This window comes from Danio aesculapii, chromosome 9, assembly GCF_903798145.1.
Source record: "Danio aesculapii chromosome 9, fDanAes4.1, whole genome shotgun sequence".
NCBI classification, from domain to species: Eukaryota; Metazoa; Chordata; class Actinopteri; order Cypriniformes; family Danionidae; genus Danio; species Danio aesculapii.
In genome coordinates, this window is record NC_079443.1 from 23,561,778 (window position 1) to 23,582,503 (window position 20,726).

General features: G+C 34.7%; 1 protein-coding gene across 1 annotated transcript in view; it reads right to left on the bottom strand.

Moving 5' to 3' along the window:
- The window catches only part of fn1a (fibronectin 1a), a 66,796-nt gene that overhangs the window by 40,593 nt on the left and 5,477 nt on the right, over nucleotides 1-20,726 (bottom strand). The window contains exons 7-18 of the mRNA XM_056465229.1: nucleotides 19,302-19,499; nucleotides 19,030-19,212; nucleotides 17,587-17,763; nucleotides 12,468-12,623; nucleotides 12,251-12,379; nucleotides 11,900-12,043; nucleotides 4,602-4,723; nucleotides 2,982-3,150; nucleotides 2,679-2,864; nucleotides 2,430-2,558; nucleotides 492-581; nucleotides 188-388 (exon numbers count right to left, since the gene is read on the bottom strand). Coding sequence (XP_056321204.1) covers nucleotides 188-388; nucleotides 492-581; nucleotides 2,430-2,558; nucleotides 2,679-2,864; nucleotides 2,982-3,150; nucleotides 4,602-4,723; nucleotides 11,900-12,043; nucleotides 12,251-12,379; nucleotides 12,468-12,623; nucleotides 17,587-17,763; nucleotides 19,030-19,212; nucleotides 19,302-19,499 — 1,884 coding nt within the window. The remainder of the gene's footprint in view (nucleotides 1-187; nucleotides 389-491; nucleotides 582-2,429; nucleotides 2,559-2,678; nucleotides 2,865-2,981; nucleotides 3,151-4,601; nucleotides 4,724-11,899; nucleotides 12,044-12,250; nucleotides 12,380-12,467; nucleotides 12,624-17,586; nucleotides 17,764-19,029; nucleotides 19,213-19,301; nucleotides 19,500-20,726) is intronic.

Below are 20,726 nucleotides of genomic sequence, written 5' to 3' on the forward strand. Positions count from 1 at the left end.
AATTACACAAATATAAAATAATAAAAGTGAATGTCATATGCATAAAACTAAAAACCTTTTGGGGGAAATATATGAAATGGTGAGGAAAATATCACAAAAATGATCAACTGTAATTTAATCATACAAATTTCTACAATCATGCTATTTTGAACTTCATTTTTCTCATGATTGTTTAGTGATTTCGTACCTGCCAGTGGCTCTCCAGCAGTGGTGACCTGAACAAAAACAGGTTCACTCTCCAGATTCTCTTCCACAGAGAAGATGCTGATGTTATACAGCACACCAGGTCGAAGATCACCCAGGGTCAATGAGGTGGAATGTTCTGGCAGATTCAGCTCAACGCTGCCAGAACTGCCTTCTTCAGATGGAGTGTAAACCACACGGTAGCCTAAAATAAACCACATGGACACTTGTTAGCATCAATACATTTTCCCCCAGTTTCTGTATAGATCACATAATAGTTTGTTTGACAAAAGAAAGCCTCTGTTTACCTGTGATAGGAGCCACAGGTTTAGACCAGCTGATACGAATGGAGGTGTCTGCTACATCCTCCACTTCATGATCAGAAGGAGCATCAGGAGCTGGGAAAAAAAGAAGGATCATCTTTTAATGCAGTCAAATACTAAAGTAATGGTATTTGTCTATGCATTTTAATATATCTTATATTATACTTCTCAGTTTCTCTGGATTTATTACAAGTTTCATCAAGTCAAATTTAAGATTTTTAAGACCCTTTTGAGACTATCATGAAGTTTAGACTTATACAGAACTAAACACTAAGGATTTTTTCTAATAGCCTGGCTGTTTTTTTTTTTTTTTGTTTTTTGCTTGCCACAACAGCAAAACAATTCATTTACTTATTTCTTAACCACATATTTTAATGTGTCGAAACAAGAAAACTCTAATTGTATATAGTTTTTCAATATAATGAAAAACTATATACTATTTTTTTTTTTAAATGACAAGTTAAACATTGTTAAAAATATATTTCTTATTATATATTTCTTAAATTACATGAAATGATCCAAAAAAATTTTTTTTTTCGGCTTTTTGTCTGAATGGAGTGAGTATAACTCCTATTCAATATGCTTTTCTGTTCTGTTTATTTATAAATGAAAAAAATTATAAATTATGTCCGCTCCCTCTTACTTCTGTAAATAGTTTTTGTATAAAAGGACGATCATGTAAAGGGAAATATTACAGTTATTAATGAGAGAAATTTTGTAATTGTTTTTAGTTTTCTTTCCCTGATTAGAGAATTACAAAAGGGGGCTAATAATTCTGACTTCAAATGAATATATAAATTATATCTTTATATAAATTATTCTATCCATCTATCCATCCATCCATCCATCCATGTGCGCCTGTGTGTGCGCCTATCTGTGTGCGCGTGTACTGATTTGGAAACTTTAATGGACAGGGGAATATTAAGACCTGTTTAAAACTTGACCTGTTTTAAGACCTACAACATAATATTTCAGTGAAATTAAAGACTTTTTAAGGCCTAAAATTTTGCTTTTGTATTTTGCTTTTTGTCTTTTTAACACGCAGACACCTTGTATTAGAAGTGGGTTTGGGTAAACTATAAATGTTTGTTTTAACTGGTTTGTTATTTCGGTTTGATGACATTTGTCTTTAAAACTAAAAATGACAGTTGGTCAGAATAAAAAACAAAAATCTAGAATTTCTTGTAATTAAATATCAGGGTTATTCCACTAAAAATTATTGGAACATTGTGCTGTGTTTTCTAAAAACAAATATAAAAATGCTTGAAAATGCACCGTTTAATAATTTTTATGCAAAAAAATATATATAAAAATAAAAAACAACCTTTTTATTTCAATAGTTTGGAGGAAACGTCATCAGCAGTTTACAGAATAAAAGCTTTAGAATAAATTTCAAAAATGTTTTAATGAAAATCATTAATATAAATTTATATTAGGTAGTCAAGTGATCTCTTTATTTTCTCCATTTTGGTTTCTATATAATATCATATTTGTATAATTTTTGTTGGGAATGATCAATATAACTCATAATAAATAAATAAATAAATAAATAAATAAATAAATAAATAAATAAATAAATACACTGACAAATACCCTGTTACATAAAATGTGAACAAATGACTACAACTTTAAAACACTTGTCATCATGATTTGATGGATATATAATTAAGACAAAAAAATAAACACACATGGTGATAAATTATCTTAACAGAATTAAAATGTGTTTTTTTTGGCCCACCTTAAACCTTTTAAACTGGTATTTTAGCGGGGGAGGGGGGAGGGTGTTAGCTTCTCATAGTCCTATCAAAGCTAATGTCTAATATGAAGACCCACATTTATCCACTTTAATCTTCAATACATTCAGAAATATGTCAAGCCATTTTTGTAAGAGGGAAGAAGACAAGAAGGAGAGAAAAGGCTCACCGGTAGTCTGGGAAGTGGTGAGGATGAGGTTAGGTTCTCCTTCTCCTGTCACTTCATACACATTCACAGTGTACTTCCGTCCTGGCAGAAGTTCGCTGATGTTCACGGATGTAGCAGTATGAGGCAGGTCTGGAAAAGGATTATTAAGTTGAATTATGAAAATTGGCACATCCAATTTTTTTGAAAATCAGTATTATGAGGTTTACTAGTCTAAATTGATAACATCAGACTTGAGGTGAAGGTACTGACCCAAGATCATGGGCTCTCCAGGCTGGCCTCCCTCTTCACTCAGCTCATATTCCACCCTAAAACCAGACACTGTGTCGGATGCAGACACCCAGGAGATGACGAAACTGCTGGAGGTGATCTCAGTCACAGACTCAGAGGTGTCCACCATTGGAGGGGGTTGGTTGGTCTCACCCTCAGAGGTCTCCACTAGAGAGATGTTGAATATAGCGAGTCTTATTCATAAACTTGCATAATAAGAATAATAATTTATGCACTAAAACATGCATATGTTTAGTTTATGACACCAAAAGCTGGATGACCTACATGAGCCATGTACGGTGGAGAAATCAAAGCGAGTGGTCTCTCTACGTCCAAAACGCAGGATGCTGATGAACTGACCCTCGTAGGTGACTCCCGGCTTCAGTCCCGCAATGGTGTAAGAGTTCACATGGCCTGGAATAGTTACCTCCATCCACGGAATATGGGTGTTTTTCTGTTAAGAAACGTCTATTTTTTTAGACTCATGCTGAATGGATGGATTTAACAAGGCAAAACCAGGCTCAAATACACTCAAACAAACTCAACTAATTAAATGACTGAAAACACACTCAAAAGACTTAAAGACTCTACAATTTAAAGATTTAAATGTCTTAACTACACCCAAACACACTATATAGGCTCAAATCCACTAAAACTGACTCTATATAGACTCAAAACAAAACTCGACAAACACAAATGATAGAGTCTTTTTAAGAGTATTTGAATCAATTGAACTTAGTTTAGTACAGTAGTCAACATTTGAAGTGGATCAAAAACATTTTTCAAAATTGTCCCAAGACGAAAATGGGTGTTGTTCAATAATTTTAAGACAACTTTAAATAAATGCTTTGATCCACTTCAAATGTTGATAATACAAATCAAACAAATACAATCAAACAGATTCAAATACACTAAAATAGACTCTATATATAGTCAAATGGCTGTGAACACACTCAAAAGACTTAGATTATACAGTATAAAGACTCAAATACACCCAAACACAGTATATAGGCCCAAATACACTCAAACAGACTATATAGACTCAAATACACTCAAACAGACTTTATATATATAGTCAAATGCCTGAAAACACTCAAAAGACTTAGATTTTACAGTATTAAGACTCAAATACACCCAAACACACTATATAGGCCCAAATGCACTCAAGCAGAATATATATAGACTCAAATATACTCAGACTCTCTACTGTATATATAGTCAAATGACTAAAAACACACCCAAAGGTATGGATTCTACAGTATAACGACTCAAATACACACAAACACACAATACAGGCCCAAATACACTCAAACAGACTACAGTAAAAGGATTTAAATGCCTTAAATGCACCCAAACACACTATAAGCTCAAATACACTCAAACTCTATATAGACTCAAATACACTCAAACAGACTACATAAACTTGAATATACAGTATATAAATTTGAATACATTAAAACAGACTCTATGTAGACTCAAATACCCTCAAACAGACTCTGCATAAACTCATGACTCAAATACACTCATGACCGAAAACATACTCAAAAGACAAAGACTCTCCAGTATACAGACTCAAATTCACTCAACAATAAATACTTAAATACTCTCAGACTTAACTTCACAAAAATTATTAAAATAATCAAACAGATTCTATATAGACTCAAATAGACTCTATAAAAACAACTATAAAAACTACCATACTCAAATAAACACAGCCTCATCTGACTCAAACAGACTCAAATACAAAACACAACTGACTCAAACAGACTGAAACAGATTCAAATGATTCAAACAGATGCATAGACCCTCAACAGATTCAAAAAGGCTCAGTTGACTCAACTAAGAACTTGTTTCTAAGAGAGTAAAAACCCAGTTGCACACAAAAGTGTCACTAAAGAGACTCACCGGCCTCCATTTAAGTATGTACTGTGTGATGTGAGCAGAAGCCGGCGCATTCCATTGGATGGGGTGCGAGTTGGGCTGGTTTCCAGCTTCTGAAATAATAACCTGGACTGGACGATGACCACCTGATAGAGATAAATAAAAGATATTAAACAAATTACATCATAATAACAGCCAAGATCACCCAGTTTTTTGTAAATTATGAGATGTGAAAATTAAGCTATGGAGATTAGCATGTGACTAGCTTACTATGCTAAACAACAAATAGTATTTGATATATGTTCTGGTTTAAAAATACATTAAAGTACTCAGATGTTCTATAAAAGAGGAAACAATTTAGTGTGTTCTGTTCCTTTTGAAAAACGGTGAAATGGTAAACGTAGCACTAGCATGTGAGATTCTTAAGTGGGTTTCAGCACTGAGACATTACTTAGGACCACCAAGGTCTCAGGCTTTTAAACTTTAAAATCCAGCAAGTAACTGCCTTAAAAATGATAACAATTCTGAAGTCCTCAGCAACTTTACCCATATTCAAATCTTGCATAGATATAGCCAAATCTGAACATAACTATAGTGGATATATAAAAACATATGTACATATTTGTAATTCAAATGGTTGAAAAATATACATAAAAGGCAATACCTTTATATATATGCTGCAAATATAGGCCATATTTTTACACATGAGAAATTAAAACATGAACTTGCATATGTGATTGCATATATTGCACTACATAGGTTTTACAAGTGGTAAATCTCCATTATTTACTCATGTATTTACAACAATTTTTACAACTCATGTATTTAACTACTCACTTTTCATTTAGTGTTATGTAGCCAAACTCACATGGCAATATCCCCAAATTGCTTCTGATTTCAATATGGTCCTCATTTCTCCCAATTACTGCCGTGGGGGTAGTCTGTATACGGCACTTAAAGTTCACTTAGTCTGCATTACGTTCCGCCAGCCTGCACCAGCCTCTCACCCCCACTGTTCCCAGCCTTCTCACAGCTGGATGCCATTACTGAAGGATATTGCTTTGGGGTTGCTTCCACTCACTGAGCAAAGAAATCACTTATAACCCCAACAACCACTCACAAAAAAGGGGAAAACTTTATTAATGCAGACCTTGTCAGATCTTGTGGTTGCGTTTAAATACATTTACTTCACAATATTGCTTTTGTGCTAGAAAGGATTGGATCAAGAAAAACAAACTGTGTTTGTCATCAGTGATGGGCACTATGATGATTAATTAATGATTGAATATCTTAAAAAGCATTATTTTTTAAAAATGAACACTGCCATTTGGTGGTTAGGGGGCAAATTTAATAGGATAGTTACCCTAAAACTGAAAATTCAGTAACACTTTATTTTGATGGTCCATTTGAGTATAATAGACTGTCTGCTTAATATCTGTTGATACTGCTCCTTCAACAGACATTTAACTGACTATAAGAAACTTTGCCAGTACATGTCAACTTGCACTAACCCTAACCTAACAGTCTAATAAATCTAATGAAAATTAGTTGCAATGTAACTTATATTCAACAAACGGACCATCAAATTTAAGTGTGACTGAAAATTCTGTCATGATTTACTTATCCTTCACTTTCTCAAACTTGTTGCAGCTTCAACAGAACATAATCTAAATAGACAAACTCAAACAGACACTATATAGACTCAAATACTCTCAGACTCAACTAAACTCTAATGATTCAAATACACTTAAACAAACCCTATATAGACTGTAATACACTCAGAGACATAGAGAGAGAGACATATATAGACTACTAGACTCAAACAAACATACAGTATTTAACCTCATCTGACTCAAACTCAAATGAGATAATACAAAATACAAATTCCTTGCAAAGAGCCTCAACAGATTCAAAACGGCTCAATTGAATCAACTAAGAACTTGATTCTAAGAGCTGCATGCAAAAGTGGCACAAAAGAGACTCAACAGCCTCCATTTCAGTGTGTACTTTGTGATGTGGAAAAAAAATCTTCCTTTTTTGTTCAACAAAACAAACAAACAAAAAACTCAAACTGGTTTGGAAAATGTGGAGGGTGAGTAAATGTACTTTTTCTGCTCATATAAATCCCTCATACTACATGTTTCTGTCTATTATTTTACAATTATGCATGTGAAATGACTAAAATACTTGTTAGAAACCTTCAGTACACAGACTGCCTCTCAACAAACAAGGAGAGAAGAAAAATCACATTGAAAAAGACATTGTCTCAGAGAAATAATTCCAGAAATTTTATTTTGCCATCAAATTCAAAACATATACTCAGGAGATGTGTGGCTTGTGACCTATTACTTTTCTGTATTGCTCCAGCATTATTGTCATATATTTGTTTATGAAATAAAAAAAATGTTTAGTGTGGTGCATAATTTTACAATACTTAAGCATCTACATCTTTTTTCGATTTGAGCATCATAAACTCTAGATGATGGATAGTAAAGCCTAAAGTGTCTTCTTTCCAAAGATTCATGAACTGTGAATATAGCCCTTATTCAGCATCTGTTAATGTCTACCTTTTAGCAAAGTCATTTTTGTGAAAGTGCCTCTTAGGGCTGGGCGATTTGGCCTAAAGTCAAAATGTCGATTAATTGAACATTTCAACTCGATTACGATTAATAAACTATTATTTTATTTATTTATTTTTTTCCCTCATAGTTCACTGACATGTTTTGTACAGTAAATATGCTCACATATTACAAGTGAGAGATTTCAGAATGAAGGGCGCATTACTTGAGTTTAAAATAATTGAAGGAAACAGACACTATCTGATATCTATGATTATTTATTGAAAATTAACGTTGAACAACTGAAATTAAAACAAACATTGCCAAAAACCAACAGTCACTTTTATTCTTATAAAAAGTGAAAGCAAATAACTAGCCCTTTTGTAAACAAAACTAATTATTTTTCAATGTTTTCAAAAGTATAAAAATATAATTTTCAATGTAAATAATTTTATTGTATTGGAAATATGCCGTTTCAAGGCATAGCTGGCGCAGCTTCCAATCATCGTCAATGTATTCACCAAAAGTGCGACATGTAGTAACATTTTTCGAGAGGTGTGTATGCGACTGGGCAAAGGCTGCACCGGACCATATCAGTGCGTTCGATGCAAAAGTATAAATCAGCCTTAACAGAGTGAGGTTACGTGACTCCATAAACAGTACGAAAAGTAATTGAAAAAATTGACCTGGAAAAATTAGATCGATTATAAAAAAAAAATAAATAAAGTTTTATTTACCAAACATTACCATAAAGTTTAAAACTTTTAGACCGCTCAAATAAAGGTTTAATATGCCATTAAAATACTGTTCATTGAAACATTGTATTCATTAAACACCTCTAAAAAATTACAAGAGAATCATAGTATATGTCAATAACTCTATATAACAACATCACTGTTTTATGGTATTATGATCAAATAAATACAGTCTTAGGAGCATGTGATGGAAACAAAATATTTTTTTGAAAACTGGTTTTTAGATCTCAAAACATTCCAATAACTGAACTATAGCAAGAGCTTATAGAACAAAACTAAATCAACAAAACATATAAATATAAAGAGAAAAAAAATATTATAAAATAACTCCATAAGGCATTATTTAAACTCAGAATTAAGTGAAAATTTGGTCACACTTTACTTTGATGATCCGTTTGTTGAATTTAAGTTATATTGCATCTACTGTACATGCCAACTAATTCTCATTAGATTATAAGTAGACTGTTTGGGGTTAGGGTTACAGTTAGTGTAAGTTGACCTGTACTTGCAAAGTTTCTTATAGTCAGTTAAATGTCTGTTTAGCTGCAGTATTAAGCAGACGCCCTAATAATACTCAAATGGACCATCGAAATAGTGTTTCAGATAATTTACATGTACTCCAAACTCGCCATAGACAACATATAAATCTCACTATAATCAACAAAAGCAGTCTACATTGGAAAATATTAAATGGCAGCATCGCTACACATTTCTATCATCATGGTGGTTATCCCTAGCTGCTGGTTTTCCTTAAGGTGACCATTAACCACCCACTTGATTTCACCAAGTAGGACATGTTCCTGGATTAACATCCATGTTGATCCTGGAACAACATTCCAATCAGCCAATCAGAATTAGGGAATATGATTACCGTTTATGTAAAGTTTAGGCTTATGGTTAGATTTATGCACTTCTACATGATTGTTATCCAATTATTATTGCCCTCTGCCCTCAGTTATGGTTAGGTTTAGGGGTAGGGAATAGGTATGGATTACATTTTGAACAAAAATGTTGTTCCAGGATAAACATATATGTTAATCCAGGATCGCATCATACTTGACAAAACCCATGACATGAGACTATTAACAATGGAAACAACATGTGCGAGTAGAAAAATTAACAGGTTTGGTTGAAATTCAACCTAATTCTGATCACAGGATAAAAGAAATAAAAAAACAAACAAACCAACAGTGCTAAAAGGGCCACAGGGGTGGACTGAGACAGCTGTGTTGATTGGGTGTGTGCTTTTTCTCCATACACAGAACTTCAAAAGAACAGACGGCAAACACGAGGCATGGGCCCTCCCAAATCAAGGTGTGGATGAGGGCATCTTAAAACCAACATCCTTGATTTCAAACGCTGTCAGAGGTCGAGCATTTGTAGAAAGTTGTAAAAGAAAAAGATCACAAGGAAGAGCGAGCCCTAATCAGCACTCCAGCAAAACACCTGGGAGAATCAGCAAACAGCGCTCTTGCTCTCGGTAAACATCTGGAAGCCTTTGACTTCCAAACCTCTCCCCACCCATGCCCACAAGACTACTTATAGCAGCGTGACCCACATACTCCGTGTACATGTGTGTGTGTGTTCACAAGAGAAGCAACATGTGCTTCATAAAACTGGTCAATCCAATGAATCACTTACAAGTAGCCCAAAACGCAGCTCGAAAATTAGTAGTAGACTCTAAAATTGTAAAGTAAATAAAGTAGATTCTAAGATTGTACTCTTTGGCTTTAAGCCATTTGTGCTCAAAATTTTAAAAATGGTTTCATGCAGGTAGCCTTGTTAATGGTGTAATATTTGTATAATATTTGTTATGTATTTGGCATACTTAAAAATGCAAAACATCTGCTTTTAAAAGATCAATTCATATCCATAAACACTTTTATTACGTTTAAAATTAGAAAAGCATTCGATATGAATAATAAGTGAAGCTGCTGATTCTGTTCGTGGAGTTGTTTAATAAAATTGACAGATTTATTGAGTTTTCTGTTGAGTTCCTAAGGCCATGTCCTCCACCTTCAGATCCGGCCACAACTGAGAATAAAGCTCGGCTGCCCCCTACTGGTAATGTATTTGCTGAGTCAGAGAATTTCTCAAGTGCTGCGGCTAACCGCGGTTAGTCATGGCATTCTGTTCCCTGAGATGTGCATTTCTAAAGGCCATATCTGTAGTCTTGTACTTTTCTTTAGTGATTCTGCTTTTTAACAGCAGGAGTTCATTATTCTCTGTTTAATCAGATCTTTAACTCTGCTCCAGTGTTATTTTAACTCTCATTGTGGGAGTGGGGAAAGATAATTTCATTCTATTTTAAAGATATCAGATAAATGCTTAATTGATTTTTTAAATGGGGTATTATGAAAGCAAAAAAACAACCATAAACAAAAACAAACAACCATAAACTTGATTTATTAACACATTATTGCCTAATTGCCCATGATGTAAATACTTTTGACAAAGTATACAAAAAACTATAGATCTCTTGAAAGATTTGTTTTGTTTGGATGAATCTAGAGACCTCCATGATTATGTTGATAAATATTATATATAACAAAAAATAATTTTTGAGAATACAATGAAAATTGCCTTTATTTGGGAGGGTTTGCCTTTACTTTGTATCCTGAAATTAGGAGTAGGAAGTTGAAGGCCCTTATGTGACAGGAAAGAAATCAATTCCTTTTTGTCTTCCTTGAAATCTTTCATTTGGTTGTTTGTTTGCATGTCATTGAAAAATTAAACATGGATAACATGTAGAAAATTACTTATAAAAGCAAAATGGCAACTATGAACTGCAGCAACTATAGTTGCCGGTGGGCTTAAATGGGTTATGGTCTTAAATAGCTCGACACTTTCTTATTTATCTGAACTTGTGACTTAACATACCTGCTAGCAGTGTTTAAGGAAAAAAAGTAATATACTACAATCTAAAGTTACTTTTTAAAAAAGTAGCTAAATGTGTTCCCTAGTTACTTTATAAGGAAAGTTATGATAACCTTGGATAAAAATATCACGGTGTCACAATATCACAGTATTATGATTACTGCTCTAAAATATGTTCTTTTTAAATGTCTGAGTAGAAAAAAAACAACAACAAACTTTTCTCCACTGAACGCGGTATATATTTTATTTTAACATTTAAAATATTTTGAAACAAACATGTCAGGCTAAATAATTAATACAAGTCATTGACTGTTTTGCTGTCAAAAACACAGATTTCTTTATAACTTGAAAGGGCATCTTTGGATATATTGCTTTTCTTTGAATATCAAGTAAGTCACTGCACTATTTAGGTCTAGATCATGCTTGTATAATGGTTTTTATTTGTTTCTCAAATGTTTCCTGGATCACAGACTGACCATTAACTTTTTTGAATACCTTAGGAATGGTATAACAAAAAATTAACGGTTTGTAATTCCCCTGCCCAATTCCCAATGCCATTTTCAACGGAAACAGAATATTGATTAGGGGCGGGGCTATCTTTTGCATATCATTCTCTCATTGCAAATTAATGGTAAAAGGGGCGCATTAAAGATATTGATATACATTTGCTATAGAAGCTCTCAGGTTGACGTCAACAGAAGGACCATCACATCAAAGGCACAAGCAAATGGTCAAACATTGACTGAAGATTAACAAACCAAAACAAAAAATAATTCTGTAATTAAACTTGCACGATCTTGATTATTCATTTTAATCATAATGTGAACTAGCAAAATAAACATAAATTAAGATTTTATGCAGATTTGAAAAGTTCCCAGATCAAAGTGAAAGTGAAAAGGAGATGAGGTTTTTGACATTGTAGAATAGGGATTAGGATAATCTACAAAGAATTCTTATTTAAGGGGAAAATGAAACTTCACCATTTAAAACCCTCGGAGCATGCTTTTTAAAATTTCTCTATACACATTTCATGTATTACATATTGTATATTCTTTTACTTCTTTGATGACTACTGTCATTGCATTGGGTTGGATAAGTAAAAATATCTCCAGAAAAGATGCAGTTTACTCACCAGAGGTAGAGTGCTGAGGCTCGCAGCTCAACTCCCCGATGCCATTTCCATAGCAGTAACATCTGTAGTGGATTCCCTGAATGAGTTTCTCCCAGGACTCTCCAATCTGATAGAAAACTCTAGTCTCCGGCTCCTGGCACTGATCTGGAAATGGAAATCAGAGCAACACGGTCATTATGCAATCATTAGCTCTGCCATTTATAGGGAACAAGGCTAAAAACTGCTGATTCTAAGGCTCCAATTTGTAGGATAAGACATTTTAATTGTTTCAAGAAAAGTTCACTTAAGCAATTGAAGACAAATGTCCCACTTCCATGCTAATTGATTAAATGACTGAAGTGACCAGCTCACCGACGGCATCACACTTCCAGCGTCCACGGCCTTGACCAAAACAGGTGCAGTTCATTGTGTAGCCTTCGTCGTGCCTTTTAGTAAAAGTCTGATTTACTTCGTAGGTCAAATTATCCACAATGCACTGGTCTGAAAGATTAAATGACATATGTACGTTAATACAAGAGAGAGGTTTTCAATAAGTTCATCACTTGTGAAAACGAAAGTTAAATCTTACCTTTAAGTTGAGAGTAGGCGATGCAGCTCCATTCTCCACGGCCATTGCCCACACACGTACAGCGCATCATGTGACCCAGAACATCATGGCGTCTGTCCCACTGATCCCCCACACGATACATCACTCCCTCATTGGTGGTACACACCTCTTCATGGGCTGATGGAAAACAAAAGGAAAACAGAAGAGGGTTAGCAATGCTGCTTATTATCAATTTTACATAAGATACCAACTAATATCATTTAAAGGGCACCTACTTTAACCATTTTTCAAGATTTAAGATAAGTCTTTTGTGTCTCCACAATGTGTCTGTAAAGTTTCAGCTCAAAAGACCCATCAGATTATTTATTAGACCTTTCTGGATATTGGAATTGTCTGCTCAGGACACAATATAGTTGTTTTTGTGGCCTGTGCCTTCAATGCCAGTTCTCCCCGCCCACCGTTCAGAGAGTGTGTCTGAATTTCCGGATGCGTACATCGGATAAACAGCAAAGTGACACATGAAAGAAGCAGATCTCACGTAACGTTTGTGAGAAATACCACAGCAAGAACTTTCCCATTGATTTTTTGATGTACTTTTTCCATACAAAGTTCACACACACAACGGACACACACAGCAAGCGGGTTTAACTTTGCATGCAAATGTGACAGGATACACAATAATATCCACTGCTGTATGGATATCAGTTATGTTAATATACAAAATAAACCTGATTTAACATCCACAAACCAAGACTGAAATGTCTTCTCTCATAATTGTACTGACCAGCAGCTGTGATGATAAAGACGGTAAAATCGGTGTAATTCATTACAAACATGCACTGTTTTACAAACGTTTTAAACTTGTAAAACTCATTCTTGACCACATTTGAGGATGATTGATGATCACAGAGAATTGAACAGATCTTTTAATCCAAGCTGCTTTGCGCATGACCTGTCTTGTTGATATAATTATACGTGTTACTACAGAAACATGTTAATATAAGTCTATCACTTCGGTGGGTGAGGAAACTCCTCCATCACGTTGTTGTGGGCCTCAAAATGGGAGGGATTTGGATCCTATTTTAACATCAGGACACACTATACCTACACACAGTTCTGACTCAACGGCTTCCAATAGATGATTTTCATCATAGGTGCCCATTAAGACATATGAAAGGCTACTGGTTTGAGAGTCGAAATGTAGCTTGTTTATGGCCTTGCTACTTCAGATTTGAGGCCTCCTCCTAGGAAGGTTTGTGGGTTTATATTATATTATATTATATTATATTATATTATATTATATTATATTATAAGTAAAAATCACAAGGGCGTATTTTTATGTTACATAAAATGACTAGTACAAAAATAACATTAACTACAATTAATCATCATCAACACAAAATGCATGATCATGACAGGCCTTAAAATACCTAATTTCAAAGCATGACAAAGAAACTAAATACAGCTAAATGAGTTTATAATGACCTAAAGAGTTCAGCATAATTAATCAGTTAAGTCATTTGGAGGTCAATTAGGGCCACAACTCAATTCTAATGACCACAGATTCATAAACCTCAAGGCAGTTCCTATAAAACAGCCTCATTGTTTTAGCTATGAAATCACTGATTGGAAGTATCTGGTGTAATAAAAGCGGATGAGAGTGAGGAAATCTCTCCAAGGTTAAGAGAGGAGGAGTTCCACAGCTGCCCTGGAGATCAGCCAGATGTATAAGCTTTACTGCCAGGCAGACTCTGGTCTGGAGCCAAACTCTCTCCGTCTGCAGGTCCGCACAGCTGAGGGGCCACAGCTATCACAGACGATCACAACTCTGAGCTTAAACAATAGCTGTAAAGTCAGGTCCTTTCCCATGTGGTGCACATTTAGTACAGCAAGTAGAATCTTCTATTACTTATTATACTACAACAACACAGTTGATGCATGATAATGGCTCTACTGTTGAGACAGAAATCCCTGCCCCCTACAAAACAAACACTACAGGGCAACACAAAGAGCAGCTCTGGTTTCAATCTATGTCAGATCACTGGATCTCAGCACTTATAATAAACCCCCATGGTTCGCCTGCCTCTAACTGGCACCTTGGTGACAGAGACACCCATCAAAGCAGTCAGAAGGTGTTTATGTAAATATGGCTGAATAGGTGCTGAGTGATCTTTTGTTTCATACAGTTAACATCCTCATCTTAAGTCTTATCAAAATCTCCTCCCATACAGACCATGAGGTAATTCAAACAGCCGGGAGACAAATGTAATGACACTTTGTTTATCCACACTAGTGAAGAAAAGCATGTGGCCTGGACCAACTTTGGGTTACAGGTACACTGAAAAAAATATTCATTGAATTTCATAAATCTTTTTGAGGTGAGTGGTTGTGAACAATTTATATTGGCCGAATTTAAACAAACGAATTAAATTTAGTAACATTCAACTTAATTTGTTCAGCTTAAATAAATTGTTTGCAACAATTTGCAATAAACCATCTTTTTCAGTGGACTCTTATCTGGATGCATTTGAAAATGTATATTTTCTGTACTACTAAAATGTTATACTACTATACATATTGAAATGACCTTTTTTCATGTGTTCTGAAATCTGAATATAACAAATGTTTAGTGAAGTTATGTTTGTGTTTTAGACCACAGAGGAATGGGAAGTGCATACACTGAAACAATAACTTATTGGATAACGTATTGAACTCAATTTAATTGAGGGCAGGATTTCCATTCAATAAAGTTGTTTAGCACTAACAAAAAAAAATCATGTAATTAAATACAATTGAGTTGGTCCAACATAATTATCAAATAAAAGTTTAAAATATATTTGTATTTTTATTTAACTTATACTCAAAGGTCTGATAATATCATGTATGGCTATTATGTGTTGTACATTTCGAAGTCTTTTGGATTTATTGAATTTTTTCCTAAATGAACATTTTTATGACCAAAACAAGACATATTTATTTACTTCACTAAGGCCCTGTTTACACTAATACGTTTAAGTTTTAAAATGGCGTTTTAGATTGAAAACGATCCGCGTCCACACTGGTGTTTCACCCAGCGTTTCTGAGAACTATTTGGCCACACTATACCACTGAAAAAGCCCATCATGTGATCAAACACACCCTCTGGCATGCGCTGCATCCAGACTCTGTTGGAGAAGAGAGCTGTGCACGTCGGACTGTTCATCAAGGCTCTACTGCTGGATCTACTCTCACTTTATTTGTTAAATGTGCTATTTAATTCATCTTGTTGTCTATTTAGCAACATATTTCCCGACTTTGGTCTTTTGAATCTATTTCTTGTTCTCGGGTAACATGCTTTGGCTAAGCACAAAGATAAGTTAATATATTAATGTGTAACCACATACACTGATTATGCACATTTGACTGATTGCTTGCCTTTATTTCCTATAAATGTATATAATTTCCTATAATTTTCCCCCCATCCACACTTACATGGAGCAGCAGCGTTTTAAAATGAAAACTGCCTCTTCAGCATTTTCAAAAAGCTTACTTTTGGCGCTCGAAAATCTTAGTGTGGACGGAAGGCATAACCGTAGCAAAACATATGAGTTTTAAAACTAAAACATATTAGTGCAAACGGGGCCTAAATCACTTGAAGCCTTGACTCTACAACGTGGGGTTTAATACCACAATTTACTTTATTGTTTCTTTGCTGAAGCCGTTCCAGAGAGATACATAAAATTACCTCTCTGTAGAGATGGGTTTCAAAAATGTTTGGAAAGTTTGACACATTTGCTTTGACCGTTTCAGTGTTTGATGAAGCCTCGATTTGCTCTCCACTACATATTTCATGAGTTACATATACAGTTGATTGTTGAATAAATTTTAGGACAGTTATTGCGTGACTAAGCAAAGCAGAAAATTGCATTTTTGCTGATTAATCTGCCAACACCCAAAGCATGGGTGATTCTGCAAAGTGTTAATCTCAAAACTCAAAGCATTATATGAAAATCTTTTAAATCTTCAAACTAAAGAAGATTAAACTTTAAGAAGTCTTTCGATTAACTTGAAACACCTAAGTTTACTTTTATAGTCAACATTTCTCTCTCTTAAATTCAATCCCACGCAAAGCATGCTGGGAACTACAAATCCTCAAACCAGGTAGTTGGACTAACACAATTCCTTCATGTTGTTCCAACACAAAACGCTAAAGTTAACTTAATGGTTTTCAAATTTAAGTGGACTGAACATAAAACAAAGAAATTGGCCAAAGAAATAACAAGAATTGTGTTTTTTCAGCTTTTTTTAAACAAGCAACAGTAATCAGTTTTTTCAATGTATAGGCAGGACCTACCAACATATAGATTTTTCTAATAAAATGATTGCATCAGTAGATTCTGGTGGGAAATACATTTTTATAGTCTCTCGCTCTCATCTCAGGGAGCCTTTATGACACTTTCTGATGTGTTTGTGTGGATGAGACACTTTTGGAAAAAATTGCTAGCGTGGACAGCGTGCATTTTGAAACCAAAAAACATGCCACATTTTTAAATTTAACTGGATTAATGTAGACATTGCATAACAGATACATTATTAAAAAAACACACTCTACTTTTATTAGAAATAGGCTAAGTTTACAATCCCCTATTAGTTAAACAGTTGAGTTTTACCATTCTGATAATTTTCCTATAAAGTTCTGTAGTTACTTCATGTGCTGAGACAGAAAGAAAATGAAAAATGTATATATTTCTAGGCCAATATGGCTATGAACTACACTTTCATTCTTGTGTAAGTACAGGATGCAACCACAGAAGAGTCAAGGATTAAATTAAAAAAAAAAAAAAGTTTTTTGTTTTCTGCAAGATGCTAAAGGTCTAATCTGGTTCAATGATTTATGCTAAGCTCAACTAAAAGTGCTCCCACCAGAACTGGAGATCAGCCGAACTCAAATGTTTAACTCTAGGTGACTTGTAAAATGAGGCTGATTTCCAAAACAAAGTATAGTGTTACTTTAAGATCCAGGATAGTTACAGGTCTAAAGTAATTCCAAAACATCATTATTCTCCGTCTTCCAGTTCCTATGTGCCAAGCTTCAGTCAAGTCCTGACCCGCTTCTCTCTCTGGCTTCAACCTTTAATGCTAGTGTAAAGCTGGCACTTACCTGCCATTGGGCAGAAGCCAAAGCGCTGTTCTTTGTCAAAGTTATAAGTCGTGCCGCACCATTTCATGCCATCTCTCCTGCCATCAGCAGTGCAGTCAGTGTAGTTACGGCCGTTGTATAGGAAAGGGAACTGGCACAGGGCACCACTGGAGTTTCCTCCTCTGGTTGTGACCATAACTAAAAATGAATACATTAAACAGTGTAAAATAGCAGTAATTTTGAATTAGTTACATTTTATCCCTTCAACAACCCCACCAATAAAAAAATGTTTGGATTGCATTTCTTAACACCTAATGTTGATAGTTAACACACTCAATGCATATTTTCCAACACATACTATAATTTCTAAAATATCAACCTCTACCATACGAATTAATACATATACTATGATTTTTTTTTTTACAATAGAACCAAAATCAAGTGTAGTAGTGCAACAGGATTTGATTTTCTTCTAAACCAACAATGCTGTGTGTGTAAACCATTATTTAAATTGGTCGTTCGTTAAATGACTTTAACAGTCAATATTTAAAACAGTCAAATTGTGGTCAACCATTTGGTAGAGCAGGCAGTTAAAGGGTCAAGACAGGAACAATTAACCAACATCAACCTTGGGGATAAGTGCCTTGCTCAAAGGTACACATTTATAAGTTTGTGGGAATTAATACTTTTATTTAGCAAAGATAAATTCAAAAGTTCAAAAGAGACACTAAATACATTTATAATGATGATGAACATAAATTTCAACTAAATTTTTAAAACTAAAATGTTATTTTTGTGGCATTTTACTTTATATTTGTGACCCTGGACCACAAAATCAACAAGCTGAATGAACAAGCTTTTCGTTGATGTATACACACAAACAAAAATACCTAAAAGCTGAATGAATAAGCTTTCAATTAAGGTATACTGTGTTAGGACAATACAATACAACTATTTGAAAATCTGGGGGTTAAAAAAAATCTAAATACTAAGAAATTTGCCTTTTAAGTTACTCAAATTAAGTTCCTAGCCTTGCACATTACTAATCGGTAAATTTTGATACACGTACAATAGGAAATTTGCTATATATCTTCATGGAACATGCTATTTATTTAATATCCTAACGGTTTAAGACATAAAATAATAAATATTATTGTAAATGTTTACTTGCGCAACATAAGACTAGGGTTCAGGGTCACATTTACTGTATGAATAAATCATTTGAAAGGCTTACACAAAAATATCATGATGCACAACTGTGTTCAACATTGATTTTAACATACAAAGCTTTATCGAATGTCAAATTAATATATTAAAATGATTAAAATAGATAACATTCATAATAAATTGTTAAAAATGTTTAAAAACATACTTTAACTCTGATAAAATACAATCACTCGTATATAGACAGTATAAATGAAGTCTTTCAACAAATAAAACCTTACAAACTCTGAATGAACTCACCATTGTTGCTGGTACAGAAGGAGTACTTGTAGTCTTTCTCAAAGTCAGATGAGGTGCTGCACCAGAGCTGTCCATCATTGCGTCCCTCAGAAGTGCAGGAGTAAAACGTTTTCCCCATGAACATAAAAGGGAAAACACAAGGCTCACCACCTGAGGTCCCGCCATACACCTGAGACTGACTCTCTGTATACACAAAAGATAATCAGAAAATGAGATACGACCACTCGGTCTAAATGAACAACGACAGACTCGTTTGAAAAAAAGACACTAACCTGACTCTTCACAGCTGACACCGTTCCCCAAGCAGGTACACAACATCTGTTTGCTACCTTGAGTCTTGCTCCAGCGCATGCCTGGAGCATAGGAAACACCTGCTTCGGTCAGACAGGATCCCTCCATAGGGTGTTCGGGCACCCCTTGTGGGTGGTACACCGCTGGCTGGACATTGGTCACGACACGAGACCCAGTACCTACAGAAGAAAATAAAACATAGGACACACATTTATACTACATTCATTAGGTGAGCGAGGCACACTAGGGGACTTCTGAAAATGTGTATGGACACCAATAATACATTCACATTTGATTATATTAGCACATTTTTAAGGACAAGAAGGCTATTGAAATTAGTTTAAGACAATGAAAATGTTCTGCTCTACAATATTTCTATAATATTTGTGAATATTCACTTATGCTGCAGCTCTAAAAGGAGTAGTTCACTAAACTTCACTCAAAAATGCAAAAAAAAAAACAAAACTATTTACTCATCAAGGATCTAAACTTTTTTTTTAATTGAACATAAAAATCTATTTGTTTTGAATAACACTGTAACTGGTAGCCATTTAGATGTAAGAATAAACACAGCAGAAGTCATTGTCTCAAACAGAGGAAGGAGTAAATGCCCACATGGGAAAAAAAAACACTATAGTAATTTCAAGAGTTCACACTTAGCTGATGATTGATAATAAAGCGTTTTTGGCATGCTGTCCCGGGAGAAAGCCCTGAGCTCAGAATATCCTCGAGCCCGGGGCTCCCTCCTGTTTGAAGGGCAAGAAGTGAGTGTGAGCTCAATTAGGTCATGAGAACTCCTCTGCTTGTAAACATGTTAGGAATAGCTAAGAGATATAGCAGGCTAAGAGTTTGTCTTATGATTCCACTTTAGATTAGTCAATTTATTTATATTGTATGTCTTTGGACAGTGGGAGGAAACCAGAAATGCTGACTGGCCTGGTAAAGGCTCGAACCAGTGTCATTCTTGCTGTGAAGCAACAGTGCTAACCACTGGGCCGCCATGCCACCCTATCTGGAGAAGGGGGAGGAGTAGGGGTGGAAGGGGGCATTCTTCAAGACAAAGATGACTGTAATGAAAAAGCTCTGGTTATTTAAAATGAGTATTCTTCTGATTGGTGCAAAATGTGAAGCTTATGCGGGACCAGCCATGATCAATCATAAGCGCGTAACCCTCTCGAAATTAGTTTGTAAATAAACCGCACTTACAGCAAATACTACAATGTTTTTGAACCAGACTATCGTAAAGTACTTTAATTCATATGTTTTGGTAATTTTATTAATTGCTATGGTAGCACAACAACTCAAGTAATACAAACACCAATACGGTGCTATGTTTTATACAGCTAAATAAATTATCCAAAAATACAGCAGTTTACTGTAGTAAAACCCAAATTACTGTATGCTAC